At 55.0% G+C, this 16,562-nt stretch overlaps 1 protein-coding gene, 1 long non-coding RNA gene and 1 other non-coding gene across 5 annotated transcripts; 1 reads left to right on the top strand and 2 right to left on the bottom strand.

The window, feature by feature from the left end:
• Positions 1-36: 36 nt before the first annotated feature.
• Positions 37-1,903, bottom strand: LOC121104932. 3 transcript variants are annotated; one of them, XR_005837275.1, is made up of 4 exons: positions 1,728-1,903; positions 1,410-1,502; positions 974-1,073; positions 37-393 (listed from the first exon to the last, which is right to left on the bottom strand). It is a non-coding gene; the product is annotated as an uncharacterized LOC121104932 (long non-coding RNA). The 3 variants fall into 3 exon arrangements; XR_005837276.1 differs by having other exon boundaries at positions 1,410-1,475; XR_005837277.1 differs by lacking the exon at positions 1,410-1,502.
• A 3,414-nt stretch (positions 1,904-5,317) lies between these two features.
• On the bottom strand, positions 5,318-5,391 carry TRNAN-GUU. Its single transcript has one exon. It is a non-coding gene; the product is annotated as a tRNA-Asn (tRNA).
• Positions 5,392-6,207: 816 nt separating this feature from the next.
• On the top strand, positions 6,208-15,674 carry PSMB3 (proteasome 20S subunit beta 3). The gene is made up of 6 exons (XM_008688946.2): positions 6,208-6,347; positions 6,664-6,848; positions 9,319-9,426; positions 12,957-13,134; positions 14,567-14,661; positions 15,559-15,674. The coding sequence occupies exons 1-6, from the start codon at positions 6,345-6,347 to the stop codon at positions 15,605-15,607; spliced, it is 618 nt and encodes a 205-aa protein (XP_008687168.1). The 5' UTR covers positions 6,208-6,344; the 3' UTR covers positions 15,608-15,674.
• Positions 15,675-16,562: the final 888 nt, after the last annotated feature.

The following is a 16,562-nucleotide window of genomic DNA, read 5'->3' as shown; positions in this document are numbered from 1 at the left end:
GGCCCTGCACGAAGATGTGGCCTCTCCCTGCTCAGGCTCTCTCCATTCCCATGGCAACAGCTCCATCAACCAAGATTTCTCCAGCAAGGCCAGGGGCAGCAGAGAGCATCCCCCCCCTTTCTGCCCACCCCCAAAGACTTCAACTTGAGCCCCACTCAAGCTACCCAGGGTCCGGATCCTGGCTCCCAGGTCTCACCTGGGGTCTGATCCGGCCTCCTTCCAAAGACAGCTCTAAGGCCTCAACCCCCAACTCCAAACCAGGGACCCCCTGGGAAAAGCTCCCTACCCAAAAGCTGCAACAGAGCTGGCTTTATGCTCCTTCTCCAAGTACCAACACCTTGGAACAGAGTGGAGACGAGAGGAAGAGAAATCAGTTTCAGGAACAGACACAAACTGCAAGAGGCCCAGAGAAGGAGGCATGAGAACAGAGCGGGAGACAACCCGGACACCAACCCCTTCTTCTCCCCCCACCCCACAAGCGACAGGGAGCCCAGGAGAGACTGAGGCATATATATGTACGGGGAGAGGGGTTACTCTAAGAGACAAAAGACCAGGGAGAAGCGCGGAGTAACACTTCCACAATGTTTACAGGCAAATCACCACCCCCAAACCTCTTCCTTCCCCACCTCAAGCCATCCGGAGCAATTCTGGGCAGATGGGGGCAGTGGGGGAGGGGGAAGAGGCATGCCTGGGCCCACTGTGGGGACTGGAGGGGCAGGGGTGTCTGCTAGCCGAGAGGTCCCACCCCCTCGGAGCTAGAGGCAGGAGGGCCAGGGGAGGGAGCAGGCGGCCCGGCTCTCCAGCAGAAGAGGGGGCCAATCGGTCAGACCCCTCCTGCCTCCGCTGGCGACGGGAAATATCGCGATAACTCCCCTCCTCCCCGCCAATCTCCTTTCTACTCCCTCCTCCCGGGCTTCCCCCGGAGCCTGGGTCAGAGGATCAGGGACCCCAGTTACCCGGTGGCCGTTCCTACCTTCCCTAGAGTCAAACTTTCGGCGGGGCCCAAGGAGGGGGGTGTTCCAGAGAAAGAGGCTCTGCTGAGGTGGTTCGGGGAGGGGGCGGGGCGCCCGGTCCTGGCCGGGGGGGAAAGGGACCCGCTGGGGGGAGGTGCCCGGGAGGCCGGGGACCCCGGCCAGGAGGAGCGCCCTCCCCCGGCCCCGCAGCAATCAGAAAGGCATGTCTCCTCGCTCCCGGCCTCAAGTCCTTCCTTGCGCGTCCACGACGCCCCAGTGCCCACGGAAGAAGCAGAGAGCGACCCCTCCCCAAACCGAAGGGGGCAGTGGGGCAGGGCCAGGGGCCGCTCTGGCTCGTGGGGCGGGCGAAGAGGGCAGAGATCCGGCCCAGCGCGCAGCCCACAGCCCCTGTGGCTGCCTCGGACCCTCCCCCTCGCTACCTCGCTACCTCGCTACCTCGGGAGCAGGTCTGCGAGGGGGCTGCGGCACAAAGAGGTGGTGGTCGAGGGAGACGCCAGATCGCTAAAAGGGGGAATCCATTTCGGCCATCTTGGAAGGGAGGAAAGGGAAAAGGGGAGAGAAAAGGGAGAAAGAAAGGCGGACGGGGCGAGCTAGGATAGGGGCTGGCGGGGTGGGGCGGGGACGCGAGAAGCAGGCCCGGCTCCGAGTCTCCCCCTCCCACAGGGGTGTGTAAAGAGGGATGGACCGGCCCCCCAACCCCAGTCTGGTTGCAGGGTAGGAGAAGGAAAGGACAGGGAGTCTGCCTCCACTTACCTGGGTTCGGGGTCCGGTGGGTCTCGGGGAGGGGGGGATGGGAGGGAGGGAGGGAAGGGAGGGGAGGGGGGGCCGCAGCCGTGTCGCTCGCTCCGGCGGCGGGAGGGGAGAAACCTACGGTAAGAAAGGAGTTTGTGAAAGCGGCTTGGGGTGGGAGGGAGAGAGGGGAGGGGAGGGGACGGAGGGGGGAGGGGAGGGACCGGGGCTGGGGGGGTACAAAATGGCTTTTTTCCTCCAGACAAGAGTAGGTCCCGCCCACTACTCACCCACGTGACCTCATTCCTTCAGGGTGTTTGCGGAGAGGGGAAGAGGAGGAGGGGGGGAGGCTAACGCGATTGCCCCCACACCGGCTGCCGGGCCCCCCAAACTGGGTGACAGACCTCACTTCTTAATAGCTTTGATATGCTGAAGTGTATCTTTTCTCTCTTAACCTTAATTAACCCTTCCCCCCCCAAAAAAAATGTGTGTGCGCCCCCCACCCCCTGACCCTGCGATCCCCGCCCCTAAGCTGGGGCGCCTGGAAAATGGTGAAATGAGGACTAGGCTGAAATGTGGTTCGTTCTGCAGTCCTACCCGCCGCGGCCTGGACCGAAGGGCGCTGGGCTCGGGCGGGGGACGCGACGCCTCCGGCCACGCGTCCAGGGTATTTTCATTCGCTCTAAGTGACACTCCCTTAAAATTAATAATTGCAACCGTGGGAGAGAGCGTGTCCTCCCCACCCCCCTGGCCCTGCTCAGCGGCCCGATCACCGGCTCTAAAAGGCAGTCCCCCGGGACCCAGTCGGGGCGCCTCGGGGGAGAGGCCTGGGGGTAGCCGGGGGGGGGGCCGGGTTGCTGGGGTGGAGGCTGGCGCCCCCCGAGTGCTCGCGCGGACAAGAATGGAACGGAACCTGGGCCGGGAGACAAGCTGAAGACGGGGACTCAGGCTCCGGGATACAATAACCCGGTCGAATGCGAGAGGCCCGACTGGACTAGAAAACCAGGCGCCGGGGCTCGAAGGTGGGCCCGCGCTTTTTCTCCTGCCTCGCGCAGCTTCCCGCATTTTTCTCCGGGGCGCCGATCGCGCTCGGAGCTCTACGCGGTTGGTGCGCCTCCCTAGCCCCGGCGCCGGGAGGAGCCCGACGCGCGCGAAGGCGGCTGGTGCCAGTCCGCCTCCGACCGTCGCTCCCGGCTCCTCCCAGCGCTCGGGCTCCCGTCCCCAGTGGCTCCCGCCGGGGGGGGGGGGGGACGAGGAGGGAGGCTTGGAAAGGCGGGGATGAGCGGCCGAGGCTGGCGCCGAGGAAGCCAATCGATACTACGTTACGGCGACGATCCGGGCCCTGCCTCATTAGGACGGTCGATTTCGCTTATTCGTTATTCAAGATTTATTAGAGATGGTCACTGGGTCTGTCCCTCCAGAGAGCTCGATTATCCGGCCAGACGGGCCATTAAGCGCACTGGCGGTGGGTGGCTCGAGTTAGGAAATTAGGAGACAAATCTTCCGCAAGCTTCGAAGTGCCTGCCTCCTCCTCTTCCCTCCGCGCTCGCAGCTCAGGCAGACCCGAAGCTGGGCGCCCCGGACTGAATGCTTTCACCCTTTGGCCAGCGACCAGGGGACCTGCGGACACTGGCCGCCAAGTGACCCCAGCTTCAGCCTTCGGCCCACACGGGCCGAATGGGGGCGGGGAGGAAGAGGATGGGCGGGAGAAAGTTCCTCCCAGAGTGGGGGTGGTCTGAGAACCCTCGGGAGAAAGGTCCAGGGGAGGACCCGGTCACCTACTCCCCTGTCCTTGCACGCGAAGACCAGGATCTCTCCGCCTCTCTTGGAAAGGGGGCTCTTGGGGTGGGTGTGTCGTCAGCATCCCCAACTCTGCCGGGGAAGGCTCTGCTGTCCCCCAATTGCCCTGCGGGGACGGGAGCACAGCAGGGACTCCTGGTCTATCACTCCTGTCCAGCTAGACATCCCCAGGCAAGGCAAACCTGTAGGGGCTTCCCTTGGATCTCCGTCACACACCGGATCCACATGGGCACCCAGGGGCTGTGTGTGGGGGGGGGTATCAGCTACTTGGAAGAGGGCTGATGAGTCTCCACTTCGGTCCTTCATTCTGGAGTGTTGCAGTGAGGGGGCCCACCGTGCAGACTGGGCATCCATTCCCTTGTTCCTCAGTTATTGGGTGCCCGTCACTAGCAAACTACGAGACAGAGGGATGAAGACCCCCACTACCCACTTCATTTTCATCGTTTCCATCCTGGGCCACCGCTGGTCCCCACACCCCCGGCCTTTCTGCCTTACCAGGAGAACCCCCGAAGACCCAACCTTTCTCACATCTGAAGTTCTTTGGTTTCCCTGCAAAAAAAGCACCTGTCCTGTACCAATGTCAAATACCGCGCTAGGCACCAGGGACCTGAAGCTGATGAGCCGGATTTTTGCCTACAAGGACCGCACGGGCCAGTGGGGCTACCCAGCCTGTGCTGTTAGCTTCCATGGCACTGTGTGTCTCTCTGGTTTATCCCCACCAGCCCTGTGAGCGCCTGGTAAGGCGTGGGGGGGGGGGGAAGCCCTGGGGAAGGTTTTCAGAAGAGGCGCCCTTTTGAGCCCAATCTTGAGGAGAAGCCCGACATTGAAGGGAACTGCCTGAGGGTCCTTTGCTTAGCTCCTGGTCCTGGGAAGTGCCCCTGGTTGCATTAGACACCAAAGCTTCCCCTGCATTCTGTGCTAGCTGTGGTATCTCACAGGGTCCTCTAGCTGAAGGATCACTGTGTCTGTCACAGACTGGAAGCTTCCAGAGGGCAAGAACCTGGGAAATCTAACCAATTATTTCTGGCACGTGCCAAGAGCTACTGCAAAGATAAGAGCCCCTTGAAGATGATTACGATGGTAGGAGAGGGCAGCTCCTCTAGTGATTTTATGACCATCTTTACCTGTGTCCTTCACTCCTCTCTTCCTAAGACAATGTCCTTTGTCAGTTTCTGTTTCTATTTCTCCATCCTCTGCCCCACTTCTCTGTGTGTAGGTCTAGAAAAAATAGTTTTGTTGCCGCTGTTTTCCTTTTTCGGAAGCTTCTCATATTAACTGCATCTCTTTTCCCTCCATTTTCTTGGAGTCTTCCTTCCGCTCACCCCGCCTATTTCTCTATCGCGCCCCTTTTCCGCCCGTGGGTATCACAGCGATGTTCTCCCTCTCACCTTTCGCTTCGTCCCAGTTTCTCCCTGCCTTTGTCTCTCGCGCTACTTTCTTCCCTTCCAAACGTAGTATTTCGAGACTGTAACACCGATTCAGCCAGACCATGGAAAACTGTCCAACCTCCACTGTAAATTCATTCTTAATCCTACGAAAAATGCAACCTGAAACGTATTGCAGAGTGAGACAAAAACCTGTCTTCGCGGTTGCTGAAATCCAGCCTGGGGGTGGGGTGGGAGGTAGGCGGTGGAGAAAGTGCAGGAGACGTTATCCCATCATGGACTGAACAACGAATTTTCAATCACAATGATCCTCTGATTTGCTGAAAAAGTATCTCTACCATTTCAAAACGAAATTTGACATTTTAGAGGTTGAGAAGATAACGCTTAGGTTTTCCTTTTGACAGGGGAGGAAAAAAAAAAAAAAGTCTGCGTCCCTGGGTGGGCTCGAACCACCAACCTTTCGGTTAACAGCCGAACGCGCTAACCGATTGCGCCACAGAGACTGCGACGACTGCCAGCGTGGCCGCGAGCGGAGTCAATGGGAGCGAGTCTACGAAGGCGCAGGAATACTACGAAAACTCTGCAATCAGGCAAAAGAAGTCAGACCCCGGGGAGAAAGGGAAGGGTCCCGATCGAGGGAGGGGAGGAGGGGAACCTTCACGTCTCTCCTCCATTGGTTCTGGGAGGGGTCGTCGCCGGCTTCCTCTGGATCTTTCTTAGAGAAAGATAAGATGGGGAAACCCGAAATGTCCTTTTTTAGGGTGGCCTGGGTCTTGGGGATACACGAAGTCGACCTGCTGAGAGTCCCAAAAAGCATAACAACCTTGGGTCTCCAAACCTCCCCTTTGCAGCTGAATCCCTGGAGCCCCGCAGTACACCCCCGACGCCCTCCCCCTGCTCCTCCCCCTCGAAACATTAAATATGTACTGAAGGCGCACCTCCTAAATTCCAGGCACCGTTCTAGGCCAGTGAATGTCCAGAGCCTAGTACAGTCCCTGGCACAGAAGAGATGTGTGGATTTCTGGAGTGAATAAGTGAAACAAGCTACCATGAGTACTGTGCCCGACGCACAAGCTGATAAGCAACACCACAGCTCTTCAGCTGGGTCCGCTGCCCCTATCTCGGGTTTCACCAGCCCACGTGCACACAGGTCTCGGCCCCGGGATTTGGCGTCTGGTCCCCGGGTCCGCCGCGATCCCAGCGTGCACCGCGGCGCCAGGCCCTTCCGCACTCACAGTGACTTTTCACTTTCCGCTTTCCCATCCCCGGTTTTGCCTTCTCAACCAAACTCCGGTACTGATGACTGACAGATGGGTACAGCCAATAGAAATCAAAATGTCCCGGAAGGGTTGGCCTTTCGGCGCATACAGAGAAGGCAGCAAGAGTGGCTGCGCAGTGAGTGGTGTAGCCGGTTGCTTGCCATTGTGGTGGTTGGAGGTCTCACAACACCGCAGTCATGGTGAGATGGGGAGCAAGGAGGAGGGACGCGGAGTAGGGATGGAGGAACGGAGAGGGTGGCATGGGAGGTTTGGGAGGCGGAGAGGGCCTGGTGGTCGTTTGAAGTTTGAAGGGAAAATGACCACCGTGAGGACCAAGCGGCTGAAGGCGGCTCCCCGCAGCTGCACGGCGCTAATGTCAGAGCTGGAATTCGGGGCGTCCGGGCGCCTCCAGCGTGGAGGACGGTGCGACCAGGAGCCTCGGGATCAGGGGCCGCGCCGGGGGCTCTGGCCGCATTTGGCCCCGGGCGCTGAGCCCCTCCGCTCTGTCTACCGCAGTCGATAATGTCCTATAACGGAGGGGCCGTCATGGCCATGAAGGGGAAGAACTGTGTGGCCATCGCTGCCGACAGGCGCTTCGGGATCCAGGCCCAGATGGTGACCACCGACTTCCAGAAGATCTTTCCCATGGGCGATCGGCTGTACATAGGCCTGGCCGGGCTCGCCACCGATGTCCAGACTGTGTAAGTGTCGGGGGTCCCCGCTCACACGCAGGCCTTTTCTTGGGCTCGCCTTGCCTGGCGTCTTGAGTGGCCCAGGTTATCGGTCGTCTACCAAACGATAGTGAATTCACACCAGTGAATCGGAGACTTGGCCGGACACTGTAAGCCGTACAGAATTGTATCCTAACCAACTTACACCAGCATTTACTCAGTGCTAGACTCTGCGCAGAACACCTTACCTACGTGGAGTTATTTAATCCTCTTAACTACATTACCAGGTTTCTGTCCCATTTTGCAGATGAAGAAACTGAGAGTCTTAGAGTTTCTTGCCCAAGATGCAAGCTAATGAATGTCATCCAGGATCCCAATGCCGGTCTCTCTTAGGCCTGAGCTCAGTCCCTAATAACTCCAGTTTTAGTTGGGAAAGGCTAAACAGAAAGACAACTAACCCATGATGAGCTGGTGCGTATTAGCTGCTAGATCTGTCATCTAGTGGACAAAGGCTCTGTGATTTGAGAGGAGGGGGAATCTGGGAGATGAAATAGGTCACTATTGTGTTGCTCCAGGTATGAGGTTATTGTCCTGATGGGTGGTATTGGTGGGAAAGGAAAGGAAGGCATTTCTGAGAGTTGTTGCCGACCAGCCTTAGTGGCTGCTTGGATATTGTGAGACTAAATTTAGAATCATTCGTTGACGGTGAGTCTGTGTCTTTTTTATCTGTTACTAGTATCTAGATCAGTAGGTGGCATGTAGGTAATCCCGAAATGTTTTAAAGATGATTTCTGTTTTGAGCATGTTGACTGAAATACAGAAATTGGGAGGACTAGTTTTAGGGGGAAGGTGATGGCTGATTTTGACAGTAATTTTGAAGGGAAGAGGCAAGCCAAGTAGAAACATCTTTCAAGCAGTTGGGATCTTGAGATTATATATCTCAGGGCTGGCGAGGCACTGATCTTTTAAACCTATGGGAACAGATTTCAGAGAGACGAAGTAGGTAGAGGAGAAAAATTAGCTGCTGTCCGAGAGGCGAACTGTATATTTAGCGGTGGGGGGACGAGGAGAGGCCGGAGGGAAAGAATCAGGATAGGATTTTAAGAGGGAAGATGTGGTCATAGGTGGCAGGTCCTGCAGGAAGCTGGTGGCCCAACGAATGGCAGTTCCTGGAGTTAGTTCTTAGAAGATGAAGAGAGTAGTTCACTGATGTGGGTGAAAGCTTGTCAGAGAATTTTCTTTCTCATTTCCCTTGAAGCTCCCTCAGTCTTGAGAACACATGACTTGGAAATTCTTCCTAGACCTAACCCAGCCACATCCTGGTGAAATCAAGGTGACAGTTTTGAGTTCCTGTCCCTGTAAAGGCCCCCACCAGCCTTCCTCTCCCCAGCCATGGCCAGTCCCCTCACACCATTGCCTTTTCTTCAGGAGGCTTTCTCACCAAGTTTGTATGTTTGGGGGCAGTAATGGCTAATTTTGCTAGGCCTCAGTTTCCTCCCCCGTAAGAGGAAGCTCAGGTTGCATCTGAGGCTTTGTTCTGTGTCCTTTGACTCACGGCTGTGCAGCTGTGCTTCTGGCAGCTCCGGCATGGGTCTGCCCCCGCAGGGGCCTGACCTGGGCTCTGAGTTGTGGCGCTGGAGGACGTGTGGCCTTTCTGCTCAGGCACCTTCCAGGCCATTAGTACAGCAGCTGCTGCTTCATAACGCACAGAAGACTTTGTAGGTTTCCGAGCACCTGGTCATCCCCCCCATACATTGTCTCACCGCCCGGTGATTTTGTTGTGTCCCCATCTTATGGACGGAAAAATTCAATGGGAGGATGAAGGCTTAGGTCAGCTCTCGCAGTCCATTGCTCTTTCTTTTCTTTTTTTTCTTTTTCTTCTTTTTTTTTTTTTCCCCATTGCTCTCTCTGCTGTCAGCCCCCGTCACTGTGTCTGCCGGTGGACTCTTTCGAGGAGTGTAAAGGAGCTGCGTGTTTTATGGTATATAAATTGTTCCTCAAGACAGAGGCAAAATCCACTACTTTTTTTTTTTTTAAGATTTTATTTATTTATTTGACAGGGAGAGAGACAGCCAGCTAGAGAGGGAACACAGGCAGGGGGAGTGGGAGAGGAAGAAGCAGGCTCCCAGCAGAGGAGCCTGATGTGGGGCTCGATCCCAGAACACCGGGATCACGCCCTCAGCTGAAGGCAGACGCTTAACGACTGCACCACCCAGGTGCCCCCAAAATCCACTTCTTAGTTCCCCTTTTCTCATCTCAAAAAAAGTACGGGAAAAGCAGTGTTAGCAGAGTGGCGTGCTTACAGGTGGTAAGTGGTGGACGAGTCTGAAACGCGGACGTGAGGCTGGACTTCCATGAGAAGATCACTGGGAGGGGAAGACAGGAGTCTTGGCAGGGGTGGGGATTGTGCGTCTCCCTCCATGCCCCTGACCTTTGCAGGGGGGACACCAGGGGACATTCAGTAGTGACTTCCTACCTCACTTTTCTTCTCCTATTGCAGTGCCCAGCGCCTCAAGTTCCGGCTGAACCTGTATGAGCTGAAGGAGGGCCGGCAGGTCAAGCCCTGCACCCTCATGAGCATGGTGGCCAACCTCTTGTATGAGAGACGGTGAGTGGCAGCGCCACCTGGGACTTGGGGCTGCAGAAACCTTTTGGCCAGGCAGGTATATAGTATGGAGGGATGCCCGGGAAGATTCCTCCTCCTCCCATTGCTTATTTGCAGGGTGAGAACCTTACTTTTTGGGTCTGTTTTCTGTGGGCCCGACAGCCAAATAGGAAAGAAAGAGTTACTGCAGAAGAGGGCAGAGAACGCAAATAGCAGGCAGACTTGCTTCCAGGCCGCAGAATTAACGCCTCCAGAGAGCGCCCTGGAGTCTCCCAGCCAGGAGCCGCCCGTACTCCAGAGCTCATTCTGTCAGCACTAGATTCTTGGGATCTAGGATTTGGGTGTGTGAATTTCTGTCAGTTTTCTATGAAGACTTCACGGTGAGGAAAGCAGAGGCCTCGCTGCAGAATCCGGTGTAGAAGCTGGGATCGAAGGAGAGCCCCATGGGGACTTTTCCCCTCAGCTCTGGGCTAACCTGGGTGGCAGAAAGACAAGTGCAGTTCTTTTCTTCCTTTTTTTTTTCTTTTTAAACTTTTTATTTTGAAATAATCAAACTTTGTGAAAAAGTTACAGAAGTACCCTTGAGCTTTCAAGACTAAGTCTTTGCCGTTGCCATACCTGGAGCAATCCTGTGGCCTTTTTAGTCTCACCATCTAAAAACCAGAAAAGGGTTGCCTTTTTCTAGGTGTATGTTAATATCCTCAGATGCGATTGTCTGCCACGTGTGGTAACCATGTTTATCAGAATCCCGAATTGAGGAAGGCTTAAATGATTTTTTTTTAAAGATTTTATTTATTTATTGGACAGAGGGAGACACAGTGAGAGAGGGAACACAAGCAGGGGGAGTGGGAGAGGGAGAAGAAGCAGGCTTCCCACTGAGCAGGGAGCCCAATGTGGGGCTCGATCCCAGGACCCCAGGATCACGCCCTGAGCCAAAGGCAGATGCTTAACGACTGAGCCACCCAGGCGCCCCTTAAATGATTTTTTAAACTGATTTCTAGAGGGGGAAAACGTCTTACACGCTTGTAAAAATTAACTCACATTTAGGTATATGTGTAATGGCTCATGTTTTTGTTTTTGTTTTTTTTTAAGTAAACTCTACACCCAGCATGTGGCTTGAGCTCACAAGTCGGATGCAGAGGTTACTTTAAACCTTAAAAAACAAACGAACAGAGTGGCGTGCTCTACTGACTGAGCCACCACCCCACTGTGTTTCTTGATAAGAAAAATACAGAACATCGAGGCTGACCTGGAAAATTCTAGGTTCTTAGCTAGCCGGGGGCTTTCTCTCCAAGCCCGAGTGAAGTCAGTGATTTCCCAGCAGGGTAGGCTAATGCTGTGATTTGCAAACTTGAGTAATGTACAGAGCCTTTTTCTTTTTTTAAAAGATTTTATTTATTATTTGAGAGAGAGAGAGAGAACACGAGCGGGGAGGGGACAGAGGAAGAGCGAGAAGCAGGGAACCCAACATGGGGCTTAATCCCAGGACCCTGGGATCATGACCTGAGCTGAAGGCAGACGCTTAACTGACTGAGCCACCCAGGCGCCCCTGTACAGAGCCTTTTTAAAAGAAAAAACTTCTCATGAATCCCAGAGAATCCACCCAGGTACCTCTCTTTGTGAAACACTGCCCGTGGAAGTTACAACCTTTGGTAGGACCTTGGCATCGGTGTGACTGGAAATACAAACGCAGACCCTGAACTGTGTTGTTGTATTTAGTTTTAAGGTTGTTACCCAGATAATCTAGAATATTCTTATGTTATTCCCAGTTATTGAGAAGAAAACACAAGATTTTTTTTTTTTTTTTTTAGATTTTATTTATTTCTTAGAGAGCAAGTGAGAGGGAACACAAGCAGGGTGAAGGGCAGAGGGAGAAGCAGACTCCCCACTGAGCAGGGAGCCCAATGCTGGACTCGATCCCGGGACTGCAAGATGACCTGAGAAGGCAGACACTTAACCGATTGAGCCACCCAGGCATCCAGAAAATACAAGATTTTAAATTTTTTATAGAAGTTGGTACCCAAGGATCTGTTCAAGAAACACAGGATCAGGGGCGCCTGGGTGGCTCAGTCGTTAAGCATCTGCCTTTCGCTCAGGCGTGATCCCAGGGTCCTGGGATCGAGCCCCATATCAGGCTCCTCCTCTGGGAGCCTGCTTCTTCCTCTCCCACTCCCCCTGCTTGTGTTCCCCCTCTCGCTGGCTGTCTCTCTCTGTGTGTCAAATAAATAAATAAAATCTTAAAAAAATAAAAAAAAAAGAAACACAGGATCAAAGCACACTATCTCAACCCCTCCCTTCACCTTAGAATTAACTAGGTTTTTTTTAGAATAATTTTTTACAGAGCTATAATTTAAGTTCCTACTCTTAGATATTCCTGAGAGCTGATATAAGACATGGATAAGTAAAGACAAGACATCTTACTTATTGTTTCTTTCTTTTTTTTTTTTTTTTAAGATTTTATTTTTGGGGGGTGCCCTGGTGGCTCAGATAGTGAAGTGTCTGCGTTCAGCTTGGGTCGTGATCCCAGTGTCCCTGCTCAGTGGGGAGCCTGTTTTCCCCTCTCCCTCTGGCTGCTGCTCCCCCTGCTTGTGCTCTCTTGTTCTGTCAAATAAACAAAATCTTAAAAAACTATATATATTTTTTTATTTGGGAGTGAGTGAGAGAGAGAGAGAGAGTGCACACACAAGTAGGGGGGAGCAGCAGAGGGAGAAGGAAAAGCAGGCTCCCCGCTGATCCAGGAGCCCGATGCAGGACTTGGTCCCAGGACCCTGAGATCATGACCTGAGTCGAAAGCAGATGCTTAACCAACTGAGCCACCCAGGCGCCCCACATCTTACTTATTGTTTGTATTAAGAACAGTGGTCATTAGTTTTTTAGTATTTTATATATAGATATTCTTGACATTAGTTCTTCTCAAAGCTCAGGGTCTAGAACAGGTTGGAAAATCTCCTATTTCCTGTAGGCAGACAGTGAAAGTAGCCCAGCTGAGTATCCTTCTTTGCCTTGCTTGCTCGGAGACTCAGAACAAAACTGCGTTCGGTCTGAGTGTCTTATATTCTGTTTTAATGGTTTCGTTTTATTTTTCGTGTTTTTCTTACAAGTTGCTTCAAAGCTACTTTCAGAAGTGGCGGTATAGATGGATGTATACTAGACTTTCGTTAGGATAGGGAAGGTTAGAAGAAATCAGAATGCCCCGAACAAGGAAGCGGAAGAGAGGGTCAGGGAAGGATAGAAAGGCAAGTGTCCGGGAAAGAAGTCGTCGTCGAGCTTTGTCAGATGCCAGGAGGTGGGGGTGACTCAAAGCTGACTGTGTGGCGGGGGGCCTGGCCGGCTCGGTCAGTAGAGCATGGGACGTTTAATCTTGGGCTCGTTGAGGTCAAGCCTCATGTCGGGCGTAGGGTTTAGAACAAGGCTGGCTTGGGGCAGTGGGTCATCCCAGACAGGCGCCGCCGTCTGTGCTCCCCGGGTCTGAGCCAGGCCTTGTCTGAGGGGCCGTTCTCGAGTGTGGTTCCTTCTGCTCCTGGCCTGCGCAGGTTCGGCCCCTACTACACAGAGCCCGTCATCGCCGGGCTGGACCCGAAGACCTTTAAGCCCTTCATTTGCTCTCTGGACCTCATCGGCTGCCCCATGGTGACCGACGACTTTGTGGTCAGTGGCACCTGCTCCGAACAAATGTACGGCATGTGCGAGTCCCTCTGGGAGCCCAACATGGTGAGTCCGGGGCCCGGAGGGGGGCTGGGCTCTGAGGTGTGCGCCCTCTGCCAGCAGGGAAGCGTGGTGATGTGGCGTGTGACGAGGGTGAGGAGCCGGGGAGGAGAGGGAGCTGCAGCTGCTGGCCGTGGGAGGGTGTCCAGAAGCCCCATCCGCCGGGCCCTGGCGCGGGCCGGCTCCGGGGAGCACGCCTCCTGTCGGGAGACCCCAGGCAGATACTTGCTCAGCAGCGAGAGTCCCCACCGTGGCTTCACGGGCTCGTCGCATCCGTGTTGCACAGACCCTGTACCGGGGCGGGGTTAGAGGCGGCTTGCTGGGTCGGAAACCCGGATCCACGGTCACGTAGTTATGTTCTCAGGTCAGTCATTTGTACCTTCTTGTGCCTCCACGGCCGTAGCTGGAAGGTGGGGACAATGAGGTGGCCCCCCAGGAGCGGCAGCGTGAGGAGAACACTGAGGGCGGGGATGGTGTCTGACATGGGGGCCGCCGCTCTGCTGGGCCTGGGGAACCAGGCCGTCTGTCCTCACGGGCTTACTGCACTCTGACAAGTGCGACGGACACCGAGTGCGTGTTAAAATGCCGTTTGTCGGAAGCAGGGCAACGGGAGGGCCTGGCTGGCAGAAGAAACAGCCTGTGCCACGTCCCAGAGGGGCCCGGTGTGTTCAGTGACGAGAGAGCTTGCCGCGGTTGCTGGAGTGGGGGCCGAGTGTGGGGTGAGATGATCGTGGAGAGCAGGAGGGGGCTGAGACTTCTGAGGCCTTGAATGCCGCGCCAAGGAGCTCGAACTTGGCCCTAGTACCTGATGTCAGAGGCCGTCAGCATCCAGAGCCCGCGGGGTAGATGCCATGGGCTACTGTGGTCACCTGCAGGGGGCGCTGAGTGAGGCCTGAGCAGAGAGAGCTGGGCCGGGGAGTGGGGGGAGCGTGCGGCAGCTAGAATCGAGAGGCTTTGGGGTCACCTCAGACAGAAGTGAGGGAGGTCGAGAGTTTTCTAGCTAAGCCAAGTAAGGCGGAGGATGCAGGAGGAACAGGTTTTGGGGGGGGGGGTTCGCAGTCGGACGGGTCGATTTTTCATGTAGCTGTGCGACACCCAGGAGAGCCCATAGACCGCTCATAAAGCGCGGGAAGCCACACAGGGATTCGCCTCATTTTACAGGAGAGGGATCGAGCTTAGTAAAGGGACATGTCACCTGCCCAAGGTCACTGCTGGTTACTGGAGGAAGTTCAGGGCTTAAACTCTCCTTCACTTTCCCTTACATACCCTGCTTCCTTTTGAGGTGCTGAGGGGGCTTCCCACATCCAGGGGACCATCCCTCACTTCAGGCACGGGCATAGCCAGAGTTGGGGACCTTGAGCCTAGAAAAAAGAGAGTGAAGGGGTCAAACCAAGTTAGGGTCCAAGGCTCTGGTCTGAGGCTTCTGCTCGGTCGGCAGGATCCAGAACACCTGTTTGAAACCATCTCACAAGCCATGCTGAATGCTGTGGATCGGGACGCGGTGTCAGGCATGGGCGTCATTGTCCACATCATGTGAGTATGAGTTGGGAAAAGTCGAGAAGCTTCGCAGACACCTGCCTTTCCCCTCCCGGCCAAACACCTCCTCTTCCCATCCCCCAGAGCAGGTGTGAGGGAGGAAAGGCACTTGTGGTGGGCTTGGGAGAGCGGAAGTCCATGCTGGTTCCCCTGGCTTCGGTCGGGTGAGGCTCTGTGACCCCGAGTCTCCCCCCGCCCCCCGCTTGCTCACAGTGGACGTTTTTCTTCATTAACCCCAAAATCTCAGGGACCTGTGTGGGGATGAGCCACAGCCACAGCAAAGCTATCGCGGATTGATCGAAACTCGAGGCGACCCCCTCCTCCCCCAGCTCCTGCTCCTGGGTGACGTTTGAGCTCTGGGAGCAGATTTCCAAGCCCAGCCGGTCCCTACCTGCCACCCCCCACTCCCCCTTACTTGTCTGGAGCTGTCACCAGGAACCTGATTGGATGAAGTAGATGTCCTCCCAACAGCTTTCCTTGGGTACATCCCAAAATAAGCATTTGGACCCTTTGGTCACAGGAGAACTTGCTTAGTTAATCATGAAAAACAGACTGGGGCTGATACAGAGAATTTACCACTCGGGTCCTTTATGTTCCTTGGGATGAAACACAACACACCCCCTTCCTGTGACTTGTTCTCTGGGCCTCGGGGCTCCCACCCTTCTCTGGAGGGCTGCGCCGTCAAGCCCCGAATCACCTGGACTCTTGGTGGGTCTGGCTGGGGGGATCCTTCACTAGTGTCCCCGTTCCGCCTTTCTCCCCTTCCTCATCCCGGGCTGAGCAGACAAGCTGTTAAGGTAACGCGAGCAGAACAGTTACACTGAGAGTTGGCAGCACAGCCTTGTCCTGCATTCTAGAATGGTGTAGATGTTTTGTGACTTTCTCCCCCTGCAGTGAGAAGGACAGAATCACCACCAGGACATTGAAGGCCCGCATGGACTGACCGTCTGTTCCCAGAGCCTACGTTTTGTTTTGTTGTGTCTCGTTTTTAATAAATAGTTTTTCTTTCACTTCTGCTTCTTCGTCTTTGGGTCTTTTACCAGCCATCCTTGTTCCCGGCTGGGCAGTTACAAAGGACCCGTCGGCGTAGCGCAGCCCTGGGTGTTCTTGGGCTGCAGCGTCCTCGGCAGGCACACCAGGGCTCACCTCGACACACCGCTTGCTGAGTGCCCGCTGTGTGCTAGGCCCGGCAGAGCTTTTACACATTCTAGAATTCAGTCATCATGGTGACTTGAGGCAGTTAACTAGCTCAGGGCCACTTTAATAAGTGGCGGAGCAAAGATGGAAACCCATATTCCACCTGACCCCAAAGCCTAGAAGCCTTTTCACTCAATTCTGCTGGACCACTCTCAAATCTTTAATTGTTTCAGGTAGAAATTGGGCCAAGTGGCCACAAGTAAGACCCTTGTGGTTCAGCATCCTTAACCTTGGCTGCACATGCGTCACACGGATGCTCTGATTCCTTCCCTCGATTCTGACTTCACCGGCTGTTAAAGGCCTGGGCTCGTCTCTCCGAAAAGCTTCCCAAATGCTTCCAGCTTGCAGCCTGTGGCAGCGGTTCCCCAACTCGAGCCTCCGTCAGAATCACCTGGAAGGCCTGTAAAAACCATTCCTGATTCGGATCTGCAGAGGGACCCGGGGAGTTCTAGCTCCGATTCCCGGCTGCTGCTGCTACCGCTGGTCGAGGACCACACTGGGAGAACCCCTCGATGTTAAGCTAAGAGTCTCTCTGCTTGGAGAACGTGAGGTACACAGAGGTGACCACGTAGCTAGTTAGGGGAGAGCGGGGACAAGTGTGGTAGGTGAGCGGCCCCTCGCCAGTGCCGGTTTTCCATGGGCGGTGGTTGGCCCACTTCTCGGCGTGCGCAGAAAGGTCAGCCGTCTGGGGCCTGTTGTCC

The sequence above is a fragment of the Ursus maritimus genome, unplaced genomic scaffold, assembly GCF_017311325.1.
Source record: "Ursus maritimus isolate PB19 unplaced genomic scaffold, ASM1731132v1 scaffold_24, whole genome shotgun sequence".
Taxonomy (NCBI): Eukaryota; Metazoa; Chordata; class Mammalia; order Carnivora; family Ursidae; genus Ursus; species Ursus maritimus.
This window is presented reverse-complemented; position numbering and strand designations above follow the sequence as displayed.